At 54.1% G+C, this 19,264-nt stretch overlaps 2 protein-coding genes across 3 annotated transcripts in view; one reads left to right on the top strand and one right to left on the bottom strand.

Annotated features, from left to right (window-relative positions):
• The window catches only part of SUGP2 (SURP and G-patch domain containing 2), a gene marked incomplete at its 3' end in the record, with an annotated part of 15,116 nt that extends 4,161 nt beyond the window's left edge, over positions 1 to 10,955 (bottom strand). The window contains exons 1-7 of the mRNA XM_084220963.1: positions 10,693 to 10,955; positions 8,139 to 9,746; positions 6,615 to 6,732; positions 3,693 to 5,092; positions 2,479 to 2,590; positions 169 to 422; positions 5 to 49 (exon numbers count right to left, since the gene is read on the bottom strand). Of these exons, the coding sequence (XP_084077089.1) occupies positions 5 to 49; positions 169 to 422; positions 2,479 to 2,590; positions 3,693 to 5,092; positions 6,615 to 6,732; positions 8,139 to 9,746; positions 10,693 to 10,798 (3,643 nt within the window). The 5' untranslated portion in view covers positions 10,799 to 10,955. The remainder of the gene's footprint in view (positions 1 to 4; positions 50 to 168; positions 423 to 2,478; positions 2,591 to 3,692; positions 5,093 to 6,614; positions 6,733 to 8,138; positions 9,747 to 10,692) is intronic.
• Positions 10,956 to 11,524: 569 nt separating this feature from the next.
• On the top strand, positions 11,525 to 18,935 carry ARMC6 (armadillo repeat containing 6). Of its 2 annotated transcripts, none has more exons than XM_084220937.1 (8): positions 11,525 to 11,578; positions 12,010 to 12,166; positions 12,595 to 12,677; positions 13,315 to 13,885; positions 14,974 to 15,119; positions 16,289 to 16,420; positions 16,861 to 16,998; positions 17,846 to 18,935. In XM_084220937.1, the coding sequence occupies exons 2-8, from the start codon at positions 12,046 to 12,048 to the stop codon at positions 18,053 to 18,055; spliced, it is 1,401 nt and encodes a 466-aa protein (XP_084077063.1). In that variant the 5' UTR covers positions 11,525 to 11,578; positions 12,010 to 12,045; the 3' UTR covers positions 18,056 to 18,935. The 2 variants fall into 2 exon arrangements, with proteins under 2 accessions (XP_084077063.1, XP_084077062.1); XM_084220936.1 differs by having other exon boundaries at positions 17,843 to 18,935.
• The last annotated feature ends 329 nt before the right edge of the window (positions 18,936 to 19,264 follow it).

Raw genomic sequence — 19,264 nt, 5'->3', positions numbered from 1 at the left:
TGACGCGTTTGCGGGGGAAGCGCGCGCCGGGGCCCGGGCCGGGGGGTGCCTGTGTCGACAGATTTGGGACAGCGCCGTCAGAGGGGCTGGAGAGCTGCACTTCACCTCCTGACACCTCCTCTCCTGCCAGGGACACCACATCTTCCTCTAGCTTTGTCACCCTTCTACCTGCTGCCACGTCCTCCTCATCATCCTCATCCTCCTCATCAGCTTGGGAGGGTTCAAACTCAGCTTCTTCTTCCTCTTCTTCTTCTTCGTCTTCGTCCTCCTCCTCTTCCTCCTCGTCCTCCTCGGTGTCCAGGGCTGTCCCTGCGGCTCTGGCAGCTTCTGCAGCCTCGGGGCTGAAGGTGATGGAGGGACAGAGCTCCAGGACTTTCATGCGGTAGAATTTGAAGGCGGGGCTGGTTTGGTCCTGCAGGAACCTGGGGTGAGGAGATGGGAGGGGAAAAATGAGGGGAAAACGGGGAAAAATGAGGGGGGAAAGAGGAAAAAATGAGGGGGGAAAAGGGGGAAAAATGAGGGGAAAAAGGGGGAAAAATGAGGGGGGAAAAGGGGAAAAAATGAGGGGGGAAAAGGGGAAAAAATGAGGGGGGAAAAGGGGAAAAAATGAGGGGGGAAAAGGGGAAAAAATGAGGGGGGAAAAGGGGAAAAAATGAGGGGGGAAAAGGGGAAAAAATGAGGGGGGAAAAGAGGGAAAAATGAGGGGGGAAAAGAGGGAAAAATGAGGGGGGAAAAGAGGGAAAAATGAGGGGGGAAAAGGGGGAAAATGAGGGGGGAAAAGGGGAAAAAATGAGGGGGGAAAAGGGGGAAAAATGAGGGGGGAAAAGGGGGAAAAATGAGGGGGGAAAAGGGGGAAAAATGAGGGGGGAAAAGGGGGAAAAATGAGGGGGGAAAAGGGGGAAAAATGAGGGGGGAAAAGGGGGAAAATGAGGGGGGAAAAGGGGGAAAATGAGGGGGGAAAAGGGGGAAAAATGAGGGGGGAAAAGGGGGAAAATGAGGGGGGAAAAGGGGGAAAAATGAGGGGGGAAAAGGGGGAAAAATGAGGGGGGAAAAGGGGGAAAAATGAGGGGGGAAAAGGGGGAAAAATGAGGGGGGAAAAGGGGGAAAAATGAGGGGGGGAAAGGGGGAAAAATGAGGGGGGGAAAGGGGGAAAAATGAGGGGGGGAAAGGGGGAAAAATGAGGGGGGGAAAGGGGGAAAAATGAGGGGGGGGAAGGGGGAAAAATGAGGGGGGGAAAGGGGGAAAAATGAGGGGGGAAAAGGGGGAAAAATGAGGGGGGGAAAGGGGGAAAAATGAGGGGGGAAAAGGGGGAAAATGAGGGGGGAAAAGGGGGAAAATGAGGGGGGAAAAGGGGGAAAATGAGGGGGGAAAAGGGGGAAAAATGGGGAAAAAATGAGGGGGGAAAGGGGGAAAAATGAGGGGGGGAAAGGGGGAAAAATGAGGGGGGGAAAGGGGGAAAAATGAGGGGGGGAAAGGGGGAAAAATGAGGGGGGGAAAGGGGGAAAAATGAGGGGGGGAAAGGGGGAAAAATGAGGGGGGGAAAGGGGGAAAAATGAGGGGGGGAAAGGGGGAAAAATGAGGAGGGGAAAGGGGGGAAAAATGAGGGGGGAAAAGAGGAAAAAATGAGGGGGGAAAAGGGGGAAAAATGAGGGGGGAAAAGGGGGAAAAATGAGGGGGGAAAAGGGGGAAAAATGAGGGGGGAAAAGGGGGAAAAATGAGGGGGGAAAAGGGGGAAAAATGAGGGGGGAAAAGGGGGAAAAATGAGGGGGGAAAAGGGGGAAAAATGAGGGGGGAAAAGGGGGAAAAATGAGGGGGGGAAAGGGGGAAAAATGAGGGGGGGAAAGGGGGAAAAATGAGGGGGGGAAAGGGGGAAAATGAAGGGGGAAAAGAGGAAAAAATGAGGGGGGAAAAGAGGAAAAAATGAGGGGGGAAAAGGGGGAAAAATGAGGGGGGAAAAGGGGGAAAATGCAGGGGAAATAAGGTCAAAAAGCCAGAGAGATAAGGTGAAAAATCAAGTAGAAACAAGGTCAAAAATGCAGGGGAAATAAGGGTAAAAAGCAGGGGGATAAGGGTAAAAATGCAGGGGAAATAAGGTCGAAAATGCAAGGAAAACAAGGTCAAAAATCCAGGGGAAAATAAGGTCAAAAATCCAGGGGAAAATAAGGTCAAAAATGCAGGGAAATATGGTCAAAGTTCAGGGGAAATAAGGTCAAAAATGCAGGGAAATAAGGTCAAAAATGCAGGGAAATGAAGGTCAAATGAATTCATTGGAATCATGTTGAAAATTCCCAGTTTCAGGGTTCAGCTTGGTGATTAGGCACAAAAATAAATCAAGATATTTATGCATAAATGTTTTTTATTTTCTGAGCTATTTCAGTTATTCACCGCGAACGCAGGTGCTGCCCCTAAATCCAAAATTCCAAATAATTCCAAAACCCCAAATGGAGCAGGAGTGGGGAGGGAGGAGCTGGGACTCACCAGAGCTCGGGGTTATCTGCACTGTTGTCAATGCTGAACTGCTCAATCTCCGGCCCTACCTGAGCCACAAACCTGGCCAGCTTCTCTGCGGTCTCCATGGTTTTGGCATCCACTGCAAGGAGCAAAACGGGCTGGTCAAAAAGGGCAGGGAGGGCTGAGAGTGCAAAATTCAGGGGGCAAGAAATGGGGCTGGGGGTTCCTGCAGGAATTCTGTTTGTGGATTGCAGGAGAAATTTGGGTTCTTTTTCTGCTAGAATTTAAAATTTCAAATCTAACCCCAAATCAGGGCAGGTGAGAACCACCCACTCCATAAATTCAGGATTAAAGAAATGGGTGCTGGGGGTTCCTGCAGGAATTCTCTTTGTGGATTGCAGGAGAAATTTGGGGTTTTTTCTGGACAAAGTTTAAAATTCCCAATCTAACCCCAGTTTGTTTTTCTGCTATAATTTAAAATTCCCAATCTAACCCCTGTTTGTTTTTCTGCTATAATTTCAATTCCCAATCTAACCCCTGTTTGTTTTTCCCAGATAAAACTCAAAATTCCCAATCCAACCCCAGTTTATTTTCCCTGCTGTAATTCCAATTTCCAACCCCAGTTTATTTTCCTTGCTATAATTTCAATTCCCAATTTAACTCCTGTTTGTTTTTCCCGGATATAATTCAAAATTCCCAATTTAATCCCAGTTTATTTTCCCTGCTGTAATTCCAATTCCTAATCGAACCCCTGTTTGTTTTTCATGGATATAATTCACAATTCCCAATCCAACCCCAGTTTATTTTCCCTGCTATAATTCACAATTCCCAATCTAATCCCATTTTATTTTCCCTGCTGTAATTCCAATTCCCAATCCAACCCCAGTTTATTTTCCCTGCTGTAATTCACAATTCCCAATCCAACCCCAGTTTATTTTCCCTGCTGTAATTCCAATTCCCAATCCAACTCCAGTTTATTTTCCCTGCTATAATTCCAAATTCCCAATCCAACCCCAGTTTGTTTTCCTGGATATAATCTAAAATTCCCAATCCAACCCCAGTTTGTTTTCCTGGATATAATCTAAAATTCCCAATCCAACCCCAGTTTGTTTTCCCGGATATAATCTAAAATTCCCAATCTAATCCCATTTTATTTTCCCTGCTGTAATTCCAATTCCCAATCCAGCCCCAGTTTATTTTCCCTTCTGTAACTCCAGTTCCCAGCCCCAGGCCCCACTCACCATCAGCAAACTGCGATCCCAGTGGCAGGAGGAGCTCGGGATCTGCCGCCAACCCCTCGGGATCTGCTCTTCCCTCTGCGGCCGGGGGCACCTGGGAGCTGCTGCTGGCACCTTGGGGGGCACAGGGGGCACCCGGGCCAGGCTGGGCCAGGCCAACCTCGGCACCTGCAGCACTCTGCTGTGCCAGCCCTGTGCCAGCTGGGAGAGACTGGTGGGGCTGTGCCAGCCCTGTGCCAGCTGGGAGAATTTGGTGGGGCTGTGCCAGCCCTGTGACCGCTGGGAGAATTTGGTGGGGCTGTTTCACTCCTGTGCCAGCTGGGAGAATCTGGTCTGGGTGTTTTATTCCTGTGCCAGCTGGAACATTTTGGTCTGGGTGTTTCACTCCTGTGCCAGCTGGGAGATTTTGGTCTGGGTGTTTCATTCCTGTGCCAGCTGGGAGATTTTGGTCTGGGTGTTTTATTCCTGTGCCAGCTGGAAGATTTTGGTGTGGCTGTTCCAGCCCTGTACCAGCTGGAACATTTTTGTCTGGGTGTTTCACTCCTGTGCCAGCTGGGAGATTTTGGTCTGGGTGTTTCACTCCTGTGCCAGCTGACAGATTTTGGTCTGGTTGTTTCACTCCTGTGCCAGCTGGGAGATTTTGGTGTGGCTGTTCCAGCCCTGTGCCAGCTGGAACATTTTTGTCTGGGTGTTTCACTCCTGTGCCAGCTGACAGATTTTGCTCTGAGTGTTTCATTCCTGACAGATTCTGCTCTGGCTGTTTCAGCCCTGTGCCAGCTGGAACATTTTGCTCTGACTGTTTCATTCCTGTGCCAACTGCAAGATTTTGGTGTGGCTGTTCCAGCCCTGTGCCAGCTGACAGATTTCTGTCTGGCTGTTCCAGCCCTGTGCCAGCTGGGAGATTTTTCTCTGAGTGTTTCATTCCTGTGCCAGCTGGAAGATTTTGGTCTGGCTGTTTCAGCCCTGTACCAGCTGACAGATTTAGGTCTGGGTGTTTCACTCCTGACAGATTCTGCTCTGGCTGTTTCACTCCTGACAGATTCTGCTCTGGCTGTTTCACTCCTGACAGATTCTGCTCTGGCTGTTTCACTCCTGACAGATTCTGCTCTGGCTGTTTCACTCCTGACAGATTCTGCTCTGGCTGTTTCACTCCTGTGCCAGCTGACAGCAGGCTCTGGCTGCCACTGTTTGCCCTCCTCACCTTCCTGGCACGGGCAGGGACGAGCCCAGGTTTTTTTTTCCTCTTGAAAAGTCTCCTTTTGATGCTGGCCACCCTCCTGGCATAGAGCATGGCCCTCAGGGACTCTGGGGCTGCTGCCTCCCCTGCCAGGCTGCTCCTCTGCACCTCTGACAGCCTCAGCCTGTAGTACTTGTACTCCAGGCTCTCCTCATCACACAGGAACCTGAGAAACACAGGGAAAAAAGGAGAAATCTGATTAAAATCTCAATATTTACAGCCTCAGTCTAAGATTTGTACTCCTCATCACACAGGAAAAGGAAAAATCAGCTGAAAATCTCCATTTTTACAGCCTCAGCCTGTAGTATTTGTACTCCAGGCTCTCCTCATTAAACAGGAACCTGAGAAACACAGGGAAAAAAGGAGAAATCTGATTAAAATCTCAATATTTACAGCCTCAGCCTGTGGTATTTGTACTCCAGGCTCTCCTCATCACACAGGAACCTGAGAAACACAGGGAAAAAAGGAGAAATCTGATTAAAATCTCAATATTTACAGCCTCAGCCTGTGGTATTTGTACTCCAGGCTCTCCTCATCACACAGGAACCTGAGAAACACAGGGAAAAAAGGAGAAATCTGATTAAAATCTCAATATTTACAGCCTCAGTCTAAGATTTGTACTCCTCATCACACAGGAAAAGGAAAAATCAGCTGAAAATCTCCATTTTTACAGCCTCAGCCTGTAGTATTTGTACTCCAGGCTCTCCTCATTAAACAGGAACCTGAGAAACACAGGGAAAAAAGGAGAAATCTGATTAAAATCTCAATATTTACAGCCTCAGCCTGTGGTATTTGTACTCCAGGCTCTCCTCATCACACAGGAACCTGAGAAACACAGGGAAAAAAGGAGAAATCTGATTAAAATCTCAATATTTACAGCCTCAGCCTGTGGTATTTGTACTCCAGGCTCTCCTCATCACACAGGAACCTGAGAAACACAGGGAAAAAAGAAGAAATCTGATTAAAATCTCCATATTTACAGCCTCAGCCTAAGATTTGTACTCCTCATCACACAGGAACCTGAGAAAGACAGGGAAAAAAGGAGAAATCAGCTGAAAATCTCCATTTTTCCAGCCTCAGCCTGTGATATTTGCATTCCTTGTCACACAGGAACCTGAGAAACACAGAAAACCCAGGAGAAATCAGCTGAAAATCTCCATTTTTGGAGTCAAACCCCCTCAGCATCCCAGTTTGGTTTTTTTTCCAGGTGTTCAGCATGAGGCTGAGCAGGTTTTTCTGGGATCAAGGAAAGAAATAATTGACAGGAATTCATCAGCTCACACAGCTGGAGGTGCCTCAGCTCCTCCTTTTCCAACATTTTCCCTGGAATTCGAAACCCTGGTACCTTGCTGGGTGTCTCCATCACCTGGATTTGCTCTTAAAATGCAAATTTCCTTTGAAAACTTGGAATTTGGAGCATCAAGAGCCATTATTGGCACATCAAAGGCAACAACACAAACACCAGGATCGTTTCCAGGGATAATTAAGGCCAGGAAAACATTTCCCCCCTAAAATAAAAAAAAAAAAAAACAAAACTAAAAAAAAATTAAAAAAAAAAACAACCTAAAAAACCTAAAATAAAAACTAAAAAAAAAATACACAACAGGCTTTGATCATTCCCACTGAGTGAAAGGATGAAGTTTTAATTAATTTAATCTAAATTTGCCAGCCAGTTCCCACACACCCACCAATATTCAGGAGAGTTTTTCTGGGCATTCCTGTCCTTGGCAGATAAAGTTCCTGCCACGATGCTGCTCACCAGCTTCTCAATTGTTTCCAGAACCTTCCTGTCAGCTCGTTGGGGGGCTGTGGGGAGAAATAAATCCCATTAAAAATCCCCCCCAAATAAATAAATAAATAAATATAAAATAAATATAAATCCCCCCCAAAAATCAAAACTTTATCATTAATTAAAAACCAATGTCTGGAATCATCCTTAAAATGCAATTTCTTCATGCAGCAAAAGGAGTTTTTGTGGAAAATCAGTTTATTTGAAAGCTGCTCTGACAAATTTTTAACCATTTGGTGCCAGTGCTGCAAAATCTCCCTGAGAAAGGATGTGAGGCTCAAGAAAAAAAAACAGATTTTTAGGAAAAAAACAGGATTAATTAAGAAAAAATCAGGATGAATTAAGGATGTTTTAGGCAGGAGGAAGCACTGGCCCAGCCCAGGGATGGGATTTGAACATCTCCAAGGGAATGCACCTGGATCTGATTCAAGTGCTGAGGGTGACATCCCCAGATTTGCATATATGCAAATATTTACTCTGCAATTAGGCAGTTCCAGGTTGGTCCTGGTTTCCCTGCCTTGAGGTGCTGAAATTGGGGTGAAAATCTTGGATTTAAGAGAGAAAGAGAAGGAAGGACATGATTTCACCACAGAAACTCCCACAGATCCCTGCTGGGATTCACCTGGAATTCCAGTCCTGACTGGGATTCACCTGGAATTCCAGCCCTGATTTGGATTCACCTGGAATTCCATCCCTGCTCCAGTTCTGCCTGGGATTCACCTGGAATTCCCTCCCTGACTGGGATTTACCTGGAATTCCATCCCTGCTCCAGTTCTGACTGGGATTCACCTGGAATTCCCTCCCTGACTGGGATTTACCTGGAATTCCATCCCTGCTCCAGTTCTGACTGGGATTCACCTGGAATTCCCTCCCTGATTTGGATTCATCTGGAATTCCCTCCCTGCCCCAGCTCTAATTTGGATTCACTTGGAATTCCATCCCTACTCCAGTTCTGCCTGGGATTCACCTGGAATTCCCTCCCTGACTGGGATTCACCTGGAATTCCCTCCCTGATTTGGATTCACCTGGAATTCCTTCCCTGCTCCAGTTATGACTGGGATTCACCTGGAATTCCCTCCCTGATTTGGATTCACCTGGAATTCCATCCCTGAGTGGGACTCACCTGGAATTCCCTCCCTGAGTGGGATTCACCTGGAATTCCCTCCCTGAGTGGGATTCACCTGGAATTCCATCCCTGAGTGGGACTCACCTGGAATTCCCTCCCTGAGTGGGATTCACCTGGAATTCCCTCCCTGCCCCAGCTCTAATTTGGATTCACCTGGAATTCCAGCCCTGCCTGGGATTCACCTGGAACTCCCTCCCTGAGTGGCACTCTCCTGGAATTCCCAGAGCCAGGAATTCCTGCCCTAACCAAACCACAGCCACGCACCCCACCCTGCAGAGCCCCTCCCTTCCCTGCTACCTCTGGCCTCGGGGGAGGCTGTCTGCAGCTGCTCGGCGGGCCCTGCCCGTTTCATCTGGATGGGATAGCCGCTCTTCTCCAGCCAAGCCTTCAAGTTCTCGATGTACTCCCTCCCAAAGAGCGTGGAGTCATCGAAATTGGGGAAGGCCGTGGGCGCCGGGGCCATCTCCTGCAGCCCCACGGCCTCCAGGATTTTCTCCTGCCTGAAAACAGAGGCCAGAGCGAAGGTCTGGCCCAGCAGGGCCAGGGATTTCCTGCACAGGGACACGGTGGTCTCGAAGGCGTTGGCCATGTCCCTGGGGTCGCCAAAGCCGTTGGTTTTGAGGCTCAGCTCGTAGGCGTTGCAGGCCATCAGCAGAGGGGTCACCCCCTTGAGCAGGCGGTCCTGGAGCCTCATGATGTATTTATCGAAAGGTTTGATGATCTCAAAGAAGCAATTCTTGGTTTTCACCGCCCCCTTGTCCAGCAGCATGTTCAAGAACTCGTTGTCCACCTTGGGGGTTTTCAGGGCGGCGTGCTGCAAGCTCTTGATGGTGAAGAAGCAATAATCCCTGTGCTCTGGCCTCAGGGAGCACTTGAAGGAGGCCAACATCTTGGCACAGGTCTCTGTCTCCAGCTCGAAGAGGGCCCCGAAGAGCCGCGAGAACTCGGCGTCGTTCTTGATGGCGTGGAACCCGGCCCACTTGATGATCTCCATGCCGAAGGTGGAGAAAATGTCAGATTTATCCACCAGGTCGAAGTTGAGGTTCCTGAAGACGTGGGTGGGTTTTGGCAGCCTCAGGACGGCTCTCTGGGGCGCCGCGGGGTGCGGGGGCAGCTTGGGGCTGGGGCGCTGCTGGAGGGGCGCCGGCCTCTGCTCGGGGTGCTCAGCAACTTCCAGAGGCTGCTCCAGAGCTTTGGGATCCAGGCCCGGCTGTGCTTTCTTCACACTCCACTTCTTGAGGGGGCTTTTGAGGTCTCCTTTGAACACCTTGGCTTTCACCACCCCCCTGGTGAGGCGTTTCCCCCTGAGCGCTCTCCCCCTGCCCACGCCTCCCCTGCGCGGCGGCGCCCGGAACTCGCCGTCCTCCGCCTCGTACTCCTGCTCCTCCTCCTCCTCCATCAGCCCAGGAGACCTGAAATCCCCCAAAAGCTCCGAGGAGCCGAACCCCGCTGCGTGCTGCCCGCCAGCTTCCCAGCAATCCGAGGGGCCGTAATCCCGCTGCCGCTGCTGCCCGTAATCCCGCTCCCGGTACTCCCGGTACTCCCGGCCGTGGGGAGCGGGGTGCTGCCCAAATTCCCTGCTGGGGGCAGCTGCACGGCCAAATTTCCTGTAATCCTGGCTGAATTCCCGCTCCCGGGGCGCAGGGCGGGAGAAATGTCCGTGGAAATAATTCTCCTTGCGGAGCAGGGGGCTGGCGGCGCGGTAGGAGGGGCCGGGGTAATTCTCCCCGGGGTAATTCTCCCCGGGATAATCCTCCCTGGGGTAATCCTCCCCGGGGTAGTTCTCCCCTGGATAATCCTCCCCGGGCTCCTGGCTCCAGTCCTCGTGCTGGCAGTTGGCGTGAGGGAAGCGCCCGTCGTGCTGGAAGCTCTCGTTGTAGCGGGGTCGGGGCAGCCGGGAGGGAGCTGGGCAAAGAAATGAAATGAGAGGTTGGAAAGAGTCAAAATCAGGGGATTTCTGAAGGAAATCCACACCAGCATTTTCCCATCCCCATATTCCAATCCCTAAATTCAAGAGCTCAAGTTCTTCTCCAAGTCAAATTTTTCGTTGCTCGCGGCTTTCTCAAGACTTGATCTTCTACTTGAGGCATAAAAACCAGCAGAACACTGAACTTTCAGCTTCCCCAGATTTTAGAAATTGTCAAAGACCTCCAAGACCAGCGATTCCAAGCTTTGGGTTTGTCAACCAGACCAGAATTCCCATTCCACAGCTGGACACAAACTCGGATTTTCTACAAACTCAACCACAATTCTCTCATTCCTGCAGGAAATTCTCATTATCCAAGACCCTTGTTCCCCAATCCCAAAAGTTCAATTCAGAAAGTAAAAAATACTTAGAAAAAAATAAAAAGAAGTGTTTAATACAAATGATTTCTTCTAAAAATAACAGACTTCATTTTAAAGCTCTGCTGTGAACGTCCATCCCTGCAAATGCAACCCCAGTGTCTTGCTGGACATTTTACATCCCAAATTTAGGGACCACATTTTGTGTTACATTCACGAGCTCAGTGCCCTGCTTTGACCTTTTTCCCCCAAAAACAACACCAAGCACAAAGCCCCAGAGGCTTCCAGGGCATTTTTACATTTATTTCACCTCTCAGCCCTCCCCAGCCCTGCATCCCGCAGCCCCGGCCTGGGACCCGCCTGGAGCCGGACCCGCTCCGCGATGCCGAAGACAATTCCTTTGTCTCCATTCCCATTTTTTATCCCCCCGTTACGGTGCCCAGCTGTTCTCCTGCCTCTGCCATAAAAACGGATGTGGAAAAACACCGGCGCCGGGCCAATTAATTAATTAATTAATCAATCAATGGCAGGCGCTGCCGGGCTGCTCCCGCCATCCCGGCTCTCCTACCTGGGAAACGATGGACGGGATCCCCCACGGCACCGCTCCGGTACCGCTTCACCTTGTCCTGCACCACGGCCTCGAACGTGTCGCGGGTGATCCTGCGAGAGGCCATCTTCCCCTCACGGCACCGGGGCACGGCCTGCCGCGGGCCCGGGCTCCCGCCGCGGCCTGAGGGGAGGCGCAGCCTGAGGGGAGCCTCACGCTTCCCCGCCGCCGCCCCCCGCGCAGCGCCGGGAGGAGGAACCGGAGCCCGAGCCCGGCCCGCTCTCACCGAGGCAGCCCCGGCGCCGCCGCCGACTCCCGCCACACCGGGGCCTCACTGGCCCCGCCCCCTTCGCCGGTAGACACTCCCCTCCCGCAGATGGCCACGCCCCTCCCGCCGCTCCCGGGGCTCACGGAGACCGCGGGTGGTCACGCCTCTTTCTAGGCCACGCCCCACGCCGGTATAACCACGCCTTCTCCTCCACACGAGCCACGCCTCCTCATGCGTTAACCGCGCCCCCGTGTCCCGCCCCCTCCCGCCGCGCCTGCGCCGCGCGGAGCCGCCTCATCCCCTGCCGGCGGGCGCGGGGCGGTACTAACGGTGCGGGCGCGCTGCCGGTAAGCGGGACGGGAGCGAGGGGAGCGGCCCGCGGCCTCCCGTTCTGAGGGAACGGCGGCTGCCCTGAGGGCGCGCCCGGGCACGCTGCGCCTACTGCGCGTGCGTGGGAGCGGCCGGGCGCGGGAGCGGCGCGCATGCGCGTTGCCGTCCCCCCGCGTTCTTTTTCGTTCGGCGTGAGGGCGAGCGGTGCGAATCGGGGCCGCGGCGCGTGCGCAGAGAGCGCTACGGCGGCCGAGCGGGGCCGTCCCGCCCTCGCCTTTTGTCCGGCGGGGGCGGCCGGCGGGAGCCCAGGTGGGTCGTGAGGGGCGGAGGGGCCGCGGGTGCGCCCCGGAGCTCCCCCGGCACCGCCGCCTTCCTTCGGGGCCCTCTCCGCGTCTCTGGGAGCTGCCGGGCAGGCTGAGGGGTGTGGGATGCTCCGGGGGAAGCGGGAGCAGGGCGGGCTGAGGGCCGGGGCCGTGAGCGGGCGCGGTGCCCTCAGTGCTGCAGCGAGAGCCCCGTCACGGTGACAGCTCCGAAACCCCACGGAAACCCGGGGATGCTGCTGAAATATCCCCTTATCCCTCTTCCCTGCCGTGGTTTCCCCATTAAATAAAACCCCGGCTGTGTCTTTGATTCAGAGTTCTGAGCCTTTGTCTCAGGGAAGAACCAGCCCCTCGCTCGGGCCCTGCCGGGCATTTTTAGAAAGGTTTTGCACCGAAACGAGCTGTGCCCTCTGCCAGCAGCAGGACACGGAGGTGGATCCGGCCCATCCCGGCGCCATGGGCTCCAAGCAGATCGCCCAGGAGACGTTTGACGATGCGGTGCAGGAGAACATCACCGAGTTCGAGATGGAGCCCGAGGAGGCCGTGAGGGAAGCCGTGCTGCAGTTCGAGTCCCAAGGTACAGAGTGCACGCTGCAGGCTGGGCTCTTACAAACCCTCGGGGTTTAAAGGAGTCCTGCAGGCAAAGGTGGGTCGTGCAGCATTGCAAAGGAGCCTTTGTGAAGTGGAACAGAGACACCATTAATGCTGACCTGGTTTTCTGGATTAATTATGACTGCAAAACTGCTTAGAGGGAAGCTGGAGGGCAAAATTTGGTCAGTGAAATAGAATTCCTTATTTTTTTCCCCCCTCAACTGACATCTAGCTTTGTTCCAGGCAGAATCTGACCTTACAGTCAGAACTGAACATTTCAGCATCTTTACAAGTTCATCTTTGTTCTCTGCGGCTACCTTGGCAGCTTTTCCCTAGAACTGGAACTAATACTGTTTATTTGACTCTAATTATCCTGGAACCAGTATTAAACTTGGTTTTATTTCTCTCTTTTAGGTGTGGACCTGAGCAATATTGTGAAAGCCGTGAGGCCTCCTGCCTCTGAGAACGGGCAGAGGCAAAAGCATCAAATCCTGCTGGTAGGAGCACAAACTGCTGCTCTCTTTCTCAGGGTTATATAAGAATAATAGTAATAACATAAATACTAGGCCAACTTCTGCCTCTGCCCCATTTCTCTGGGAGCTCTTCAGGCAGTTAATCCCATTTCTTCTGCAAATAGAAAACGTTCCAAGAGCTCCTTGCGCTTCGCAGGGAAGGCTCTGTGGAGGTGAGGTGGGGCTGGGCACAGGAGGGAACAGCCTCAGGGTGGGACAGCAGGAGGGATTTCCTCGTGGGGAGGGTGCTCAGGGAGGTTTGGGGTCCCCATCCCTGGAGGTGTCCTGTGGGTGACAGGACGTGGCTCTGCGCTGGGGACGAGGTGGGGATCAGCCCCCACTTAGCCCAGGTTGCTCCAAGCTCTGTGCAGCGTGGCTGTGGACACTTCCAGAGCTGGAATGAGCTGGTCCTGGTGCCCAGTGGAGCTGTGGTGGCACTGGGAGCCCCTGTCCCTCCAGGGTTTGTGTGCACCAATCCAAATCACCGTAAACAGCGCAACCGCAGCTCCCATTACCCCAAACCCATTTCCAACCCCAAACCCATTTCCAACCCCAAACCAGCCCCATTGCTGTTCCTCCTGCACGCCTCAGGAGCAGCACTAACCCTTGGTGTGTCCCCCAGACCCTGGACAGCCTGAGCAGAGCCGTGGCCGAGCAGGACGTGGCCCAGCTGCCCCAGGAGCTGGTGTCCTTCGCGGCGCAGTGCAAGGAGCAGCTCGCCTTCCGCTACCTGGCCGGCCGCAACGGCGCCTACCCCGCCGTGCTCTCTGCCTGCCAGCTGGCTGCAGGGGACAGGGAGCTGCTGCTCCAGGCCCTCTCCACGCTGGCCGCCCTGCTGGACGGACAGCCGGACCTGCTGGACGCCCCGGGGCAGGAGCTGCTGCTGCGCAGCCTGCGGGAGCGGCGCGAGGACGCCGAGGTGACGCTGGCCGGGATCCGCTGCGTGCGCCACGCCTGCCTCAAGCACGAGCACAACAGGCAGGCCTTCGTCAAGGGGGGCGTCCTCCCTGTCCTCACTGGGGCCATCACCCGGCACGGCGGCAGCGCTGAGCTGGTCAGGACGGCGGCCTCGGCCCTCAGGGTCATGACGTTCGACGATGACATCCGTGTGCCCTTCGGGCACGCCCACGACCACGCCAAGATGATCGTCCTGGAGAACGACGGCTTGAGAGTCCTCATTGAGGCTGCAAAAGGTAAAATGGACCCTGGGGGTGTTGGTCCTGGTGGGGAAGCACCTGGGGTTTCTGCTCACTGTCTCAAGAATCACTCGTGGTTTCTTCTCGGGAATCACTCGTGGTTTCTTCTCTTATTGTCTCAGGAATCACTTGTGATTCCTTCTCTCGTTGTCTCAGGAATCGGGATTTTTTTCTCCCGTTGTCTAAGGAATCACTTGTGATTTCTTCTGTCACTGTCTCAGGAATCACTTGTGGTTTCTTCTCTTGAATCCCTTCTAATTCCTTCTCTCATTGTCTCAGGAGTCACTCATGATTTCTTCTCCCATTGTCTCAGGAATTACTTGTGATTCCTTCTCTCACTGTCTCAGGAATCACTCGTGATTTCTTCTGTCACTGTCTCAGGAGTCACTCGTGATTTCTTCTGTCACTGTCTCAGGAACCCCTTGTGATTCCTCCTCAGGAACCCTTGTGATTCCTCCTCAGGTAACCCCTTGTGATTCCTCCTCAGGAAGGCCTCTCTCTTGTCCTCTTTTTCTATTATTCTACCTTGTTCTCTTGTTTATTGGATGGATATTGATTTTTTTGTGTTTTTGTTTTTATTTTTTTGTCGTATTCTGTGTCTGATTTTGATGATGGTGTTTTTGTGTTGTATTCCTCCTCAGGAACCCCTTGTGGTTTCTCCTCAGGAACCCCTTGTAATTTCTTCTCTCATTGTCTGATTTCTTTTCTCATTGTCATAACTTGAAGCTCCTTGGAGGTGACTCAAGAATTTATCACTAAAACGGGATTTAATTCTACCCATGAAATGTGCCCTGAGAAAGCCAAAAAGTGCCAGTGTGGTGCTGCTGGTAACCTGTGGAGCAGTCAGATGATCAGAGCAGGTTTTCAGTGGATTTAGGAAGTGTTTTCAGTGTATTTAGGAAGTGTTTTACAGGTTTAGGGCCCTCTTGTCTCTGCTCAGCTGCTTCTTGCCCATTGTGAACAGAGTGAGCAGGTGTCACCTGCCCTGTTTGAATGCATAAACCAAAATGCATTGTCTGCTGTGTAATTAATCAAAGTCAGCCCCGTTAATTGCGCTCTCCTCTCCACCCCTCTCTCCTCTGCAGCCTTCAGGGATAACTCCGGGGTTCTCAGCGAGCTCTGTGCCACCCTCTCTCGCCTCTCGGTCAGGAATGAGTTCTGCCAGGAAATCGTGGACCTGGGGGGCTTGAATTTCATGGTGACGCTGCTGGCTGACTGCATGGAGCACCCTGTGAGCAGTGGGGATCCCCTGGGGCTGGGCTGGGCTGGGGGCACACCTCATCCTCAGCAGCGGGGTTCATTTCATGAGGGAGTTCCCCAGACAGAGGAGGAGTGAAGGAGTCTGACACAGAGGGGGGGCCTGGGAAGTCACTCATTTAGGGGGGCTCCTTCCTCAGGTTGTGCTCCTGAGGTTTCATTATCCCGGTTTTGTTTTCCCGCAAGTTGCTCTCCCAAGGTCTTGCTCCCCAGGTTGAGCTCCCAAAGTTCTGTTGCCCAACTTTTGCTCCTCAAGTTTTGCTCCCAAAGTTTTGTTCCCCTGGTTGAGCTCCCAAAGTTTTGCTCCTCAGGTTTTGTTCCCCAGACTGAGCTCCCAAAGTTTTGTTCCCCAGGTGGAGCTCCCAAAGTTTCTGTTGCCCAAGTTCTGCTCCCAAAGTTTTGTTCCCCAGGTTGAGCTCCCAAGGTTTTGTTGCTCCTCAGGTTTTGTTCCCAGAGTTTTGTTCCCCTGGTTGAGCTCCCAAAGTTTTGCTCCTCAGGTTTTGTTCCCCAGACTGAGCTCCCAAGGTTTTCTTCCCCTGGTTGAGCTCCCAAAGTTTTGCTTCTGAGGTTGGAATATATTGTTAAAGAATGCTGTGCTAAAACTATACTGAAGAATAAAGATACAGACAGAAGAATGAGGATGAAAACTCCTCACTCCTTCCAGAGTCCAACACAGCCTGGCTGTGATTGGTCATTAAGTAAAAACAATTCACATTAAACCAATCAATCTCCAAACCAGATTCCAAAACAGCAAAACACAGGAGAAGCAAATGAGATAATTATTGCTTCCTTTTTCTCTGAGGCTTCTCAGCTTCCCAAGAGAAATCCTGGCAAAGAGATTTTTCCAGTGGCACTCTGCCTGCTCCCAGAAAAACTCAATGGTTGGTTTTCCACCAGAAAGAGCTTTCCAACAAAGCATTTAGCTGCTCAATGCCAGAGGTTGATGTCTGATTTTTCAAGCCTCGCTGATGATCTGGCAGAGGTTTCCAAGGTCCTTGTGCAGCAAGGAGGTGACTGAGGGTCGAGTTTTTGTGACTGATAATCACCCCAGCCGTTTCCATGGAATGGGGGATGCTGTGCTTGGCTCTCTGAGCTCTCCAGCTCCCCGTGCTGCTTTCTGAGCTGCTCTTTCCCCCCGGGCAGGACGTGGTCAGGCAGGTGCTCAGCGCCATCCGCGCCGTGGCCGGCAACGACGACGTCAAAGACGCCATCGTGGACGCCGGGGCCACCGAGCTCATCGTGCTGGCCATCAGCCACCACCTGGGCAACCCTCAGGTACCCTCCAGGCCACCCCCAGGTACCCCCCAGGGCCCTGGGAGTTCCCTCTGGGATGGGGATGGAGCTCAGCTGGAGCTGCAGGGTGTGTGCGTGTAGCTGAGCAGTGGATAAACCTCAGGAGCTCGGCTGTGGTGTCCAATGTTTGTGTGGATTTAGGGGTTTCCCACCTTGTAGTGTTTTATTTTTTATTATTCCTGAATCAGGTGGGTGGTGGGGATGGTGTTTTACACCTCTGGTGTAAAATGATGAAGGTTGGAAATATCTCTGAGGTCATCATTCCAACCCTCTCCTTGCTTTGCACGCCAGAGCAGCAAGACAGGAGAAACTTCAAAACAATAAAAACAACTCCAAAAGTGCCATCAAAAGAAAGAAAGCCCACTTTGCTCTGGCTGCAGGGCAGGTTTGCAGGCAGTGATCGTGCTCCCTGTGTGTTGCAGATCTGTGAGCAGGGCTGTGCTGCCCTGTGCATGCTGGCCCTGCGCAAGCCCGAGAACTGCGGCGTCATCATGGAGGGCGGCGGGGCCCTGGCGGCCCTGCAGGCCATGAAGGCTCACCCACGAGAGGTGGCCGTGCAGGTGGGTCCCTCACAGCACCTGCTGGGGCAGCCAGGGCTGTTCCTCTGAGCCCTGGGCTTGCTTCACAAATCCTCTGACCCCAGGGCTTCCCTATAAAACTCACTGACCCCTGGGCTTCCCTAAAAAATTCACTGACCCCATGGCTTCCCTGCAGACCCCAGGGACCCCTGGGTGTCCCTATAAAACTCACTGACCCCGTGGCTTGCCTGCAGACCCCAGTGCCCCCCATGGCTCCCCTACCAACTCCAGTGCCCCCCATGGCTCCCTGCAGCCCCCAGTGACCCCTGCAGCCCCCAGTGACCCCTGTGCCTCCCTGCAGCCCCCAGTGACCCCATGGCTTCCCTACCAATCCCAGTGACCCCTGTCCCTTCCTGTGACCCCCATGGCTCCCTGCAGCCCCCATTGCCCCCCATGGCTCCCTGCAGCCCCCCGTGGCTCCCTGCAGCCCCCAGTGACCCCTGCAGACCCCAGTGGCCCCATGGCTTCCCTACCAACCCCAGTGACCCCCATGGCTCCCTGCAGCCCCCAGTGACCCCCATGGCTCCCTGCAGCCCCCAGTGACCTCTGGGTGTCCCTGTGACCCCCGTGGCTCCCTGCAGCCCCCAGTGACCCCTGTGGCTCCCTGCAGCCCCCAGTGACCTCTGGGTGTCCCCGTGTCCCCCCATGGCTCCCTGCAGCCCCCAGTGCCCCCCCTGGCTCCCTGTGACCCCCCTGATTCCCTGCAGCCCCCGGTGACCCCTGCAGCCCCCCATGGCTCCCTGCAGCCCCCAGTGCTCCCCGTCCCTCCCAGTGCCCCCCCTGGCTCCCTGCAGCCCCCGGTGACCCCGCTCCTCGCTGTCCCCAGAAGCAGGCGTGCATGCTGATCCGGAACCTGGTGTCGCGCAGCCGGGAGCTGTGCGGGCCCATCCTGGCGCTGGGGGCCGAGGTGCTGATCGCCGAGGCGCGCGCCGCCCACCGCGACTGCGACGACGTGGCCAGGGCCGCCCTCAGGGACCTGGGCTGCCAGGTGGAGCTGCGGGAGCTCTGGACGGGCCAGAAGGGCGGCCTGGCTCAGTGAAGCCTCCTGACGGCCAGCAGGGAGGATCCGAGGCGTGCGAGCCCCCGGAGCCCGGCGGGAAGCGGCGTTGGATGGATCCGCCCGACGCCCGCCGGGACGCCCGGAGCCGAGCCGGGCTCGGGAGGCCGCCGGGAGCTTTGATCCGGGGAGCTGCAGCTGAAGCGGCTTTCTGCATTCACAGCCTGCCACCAGCTCTGTGTAGTGATCGTTTCCCGGATCATCTCACGGCTGAGGATGATCTGCTCCCCCCTGGTGCCGCTCTCGCTGCTCTGGTGCCGTGGGACAGCAGGGCCGGCTCTGTCCCGCCCAGTTCGGCTGCTGGTTCCCTTCGTGGCCCTGCTCAGGGCTGGCTGAGGAGGAATCCCAGCATTGGTGAATGTGCTCTCTCTGTCCCCTTGCTCCCTTCTTTTCCTGCTCACCCCACTCTTGTGTCGCTGCTTTGTTCGGGATTTTTCTGCCGGCGTAACGTTTTAAACAAAAACAAAAAAAACCACAAAAAAAATACACAAAAAAAAAAGGCCAAGTAAGGATTTGGGATAAATCCAAAGGAACTGTTGGCATCCAGGAGGAAAGTTCATGTTCTCCCTCAGTGAGAGGAGCGGGGCAGGGACTGGCAGTGGGGGTGGGAATTGCAAAGTCCCAGTGGGAACTCACTGGTGCCACTGGGAATCTGCCGCCCCTTGGCACTGCCCTGCATCCAGGAATGCTCGCACCGGTTCTGGGGCCAAGAGCCTCAGGGCTGGGGCAGAGCTGTGGCTCTGCGGGCCGGGAAGGCTCTGGAGTCTCAGCTCAAGGCTTCGTGCCAGCCCTGCCCCGGGGCCGCGGCCGGTTTTGTGAGTGGATGTTTTTCATGTGCTATCCTCTGTAAAAATGGTGACCTTATAAAACACACAAACCTCCCAGGGCCGCCTGGCTCTCTGCGGAGCCTTTTTGGTTGTTTTTTGTGGCAGGACGAGCGAGGTGCTGGGAGCTGCCTCAGCGCGGAGTGAGTGAAGCCTGGCAAAGGTCGGGCTGAGCTCCCTCCGTGCAGGGGAGGCTGCAGCGCCTCGGGCACCGCTCCGAGCCCAGCCCGGCTGCAAGAGCTGCGGGAACCGAGGGGAACCGGGGGCTCGGTGCGGCCCGGGGCTCCCGAGCTTTGCCTTCCCGGTGGGTTTGGGGTGCGGAGAGCAGCCCCGACGGCTGGGGGGGAATCAAACCCGCCGGGTTTCA

The sequence above is a fragment of the Fringilla coelebs genome (genome assembly GCF_963513975.1).
Source record: "Fringilla coelebs genome assembly, chromosome: 24".
Lineage (NCBI taxonomy): Eukaryota > Metazoa > Chordata > Aves > Passeriformes > Fringillidae > Fringilla > Fringilla coelebs.
This window is presented reverse-complemented; position numbering and strand designations above follow the sequence as displayed.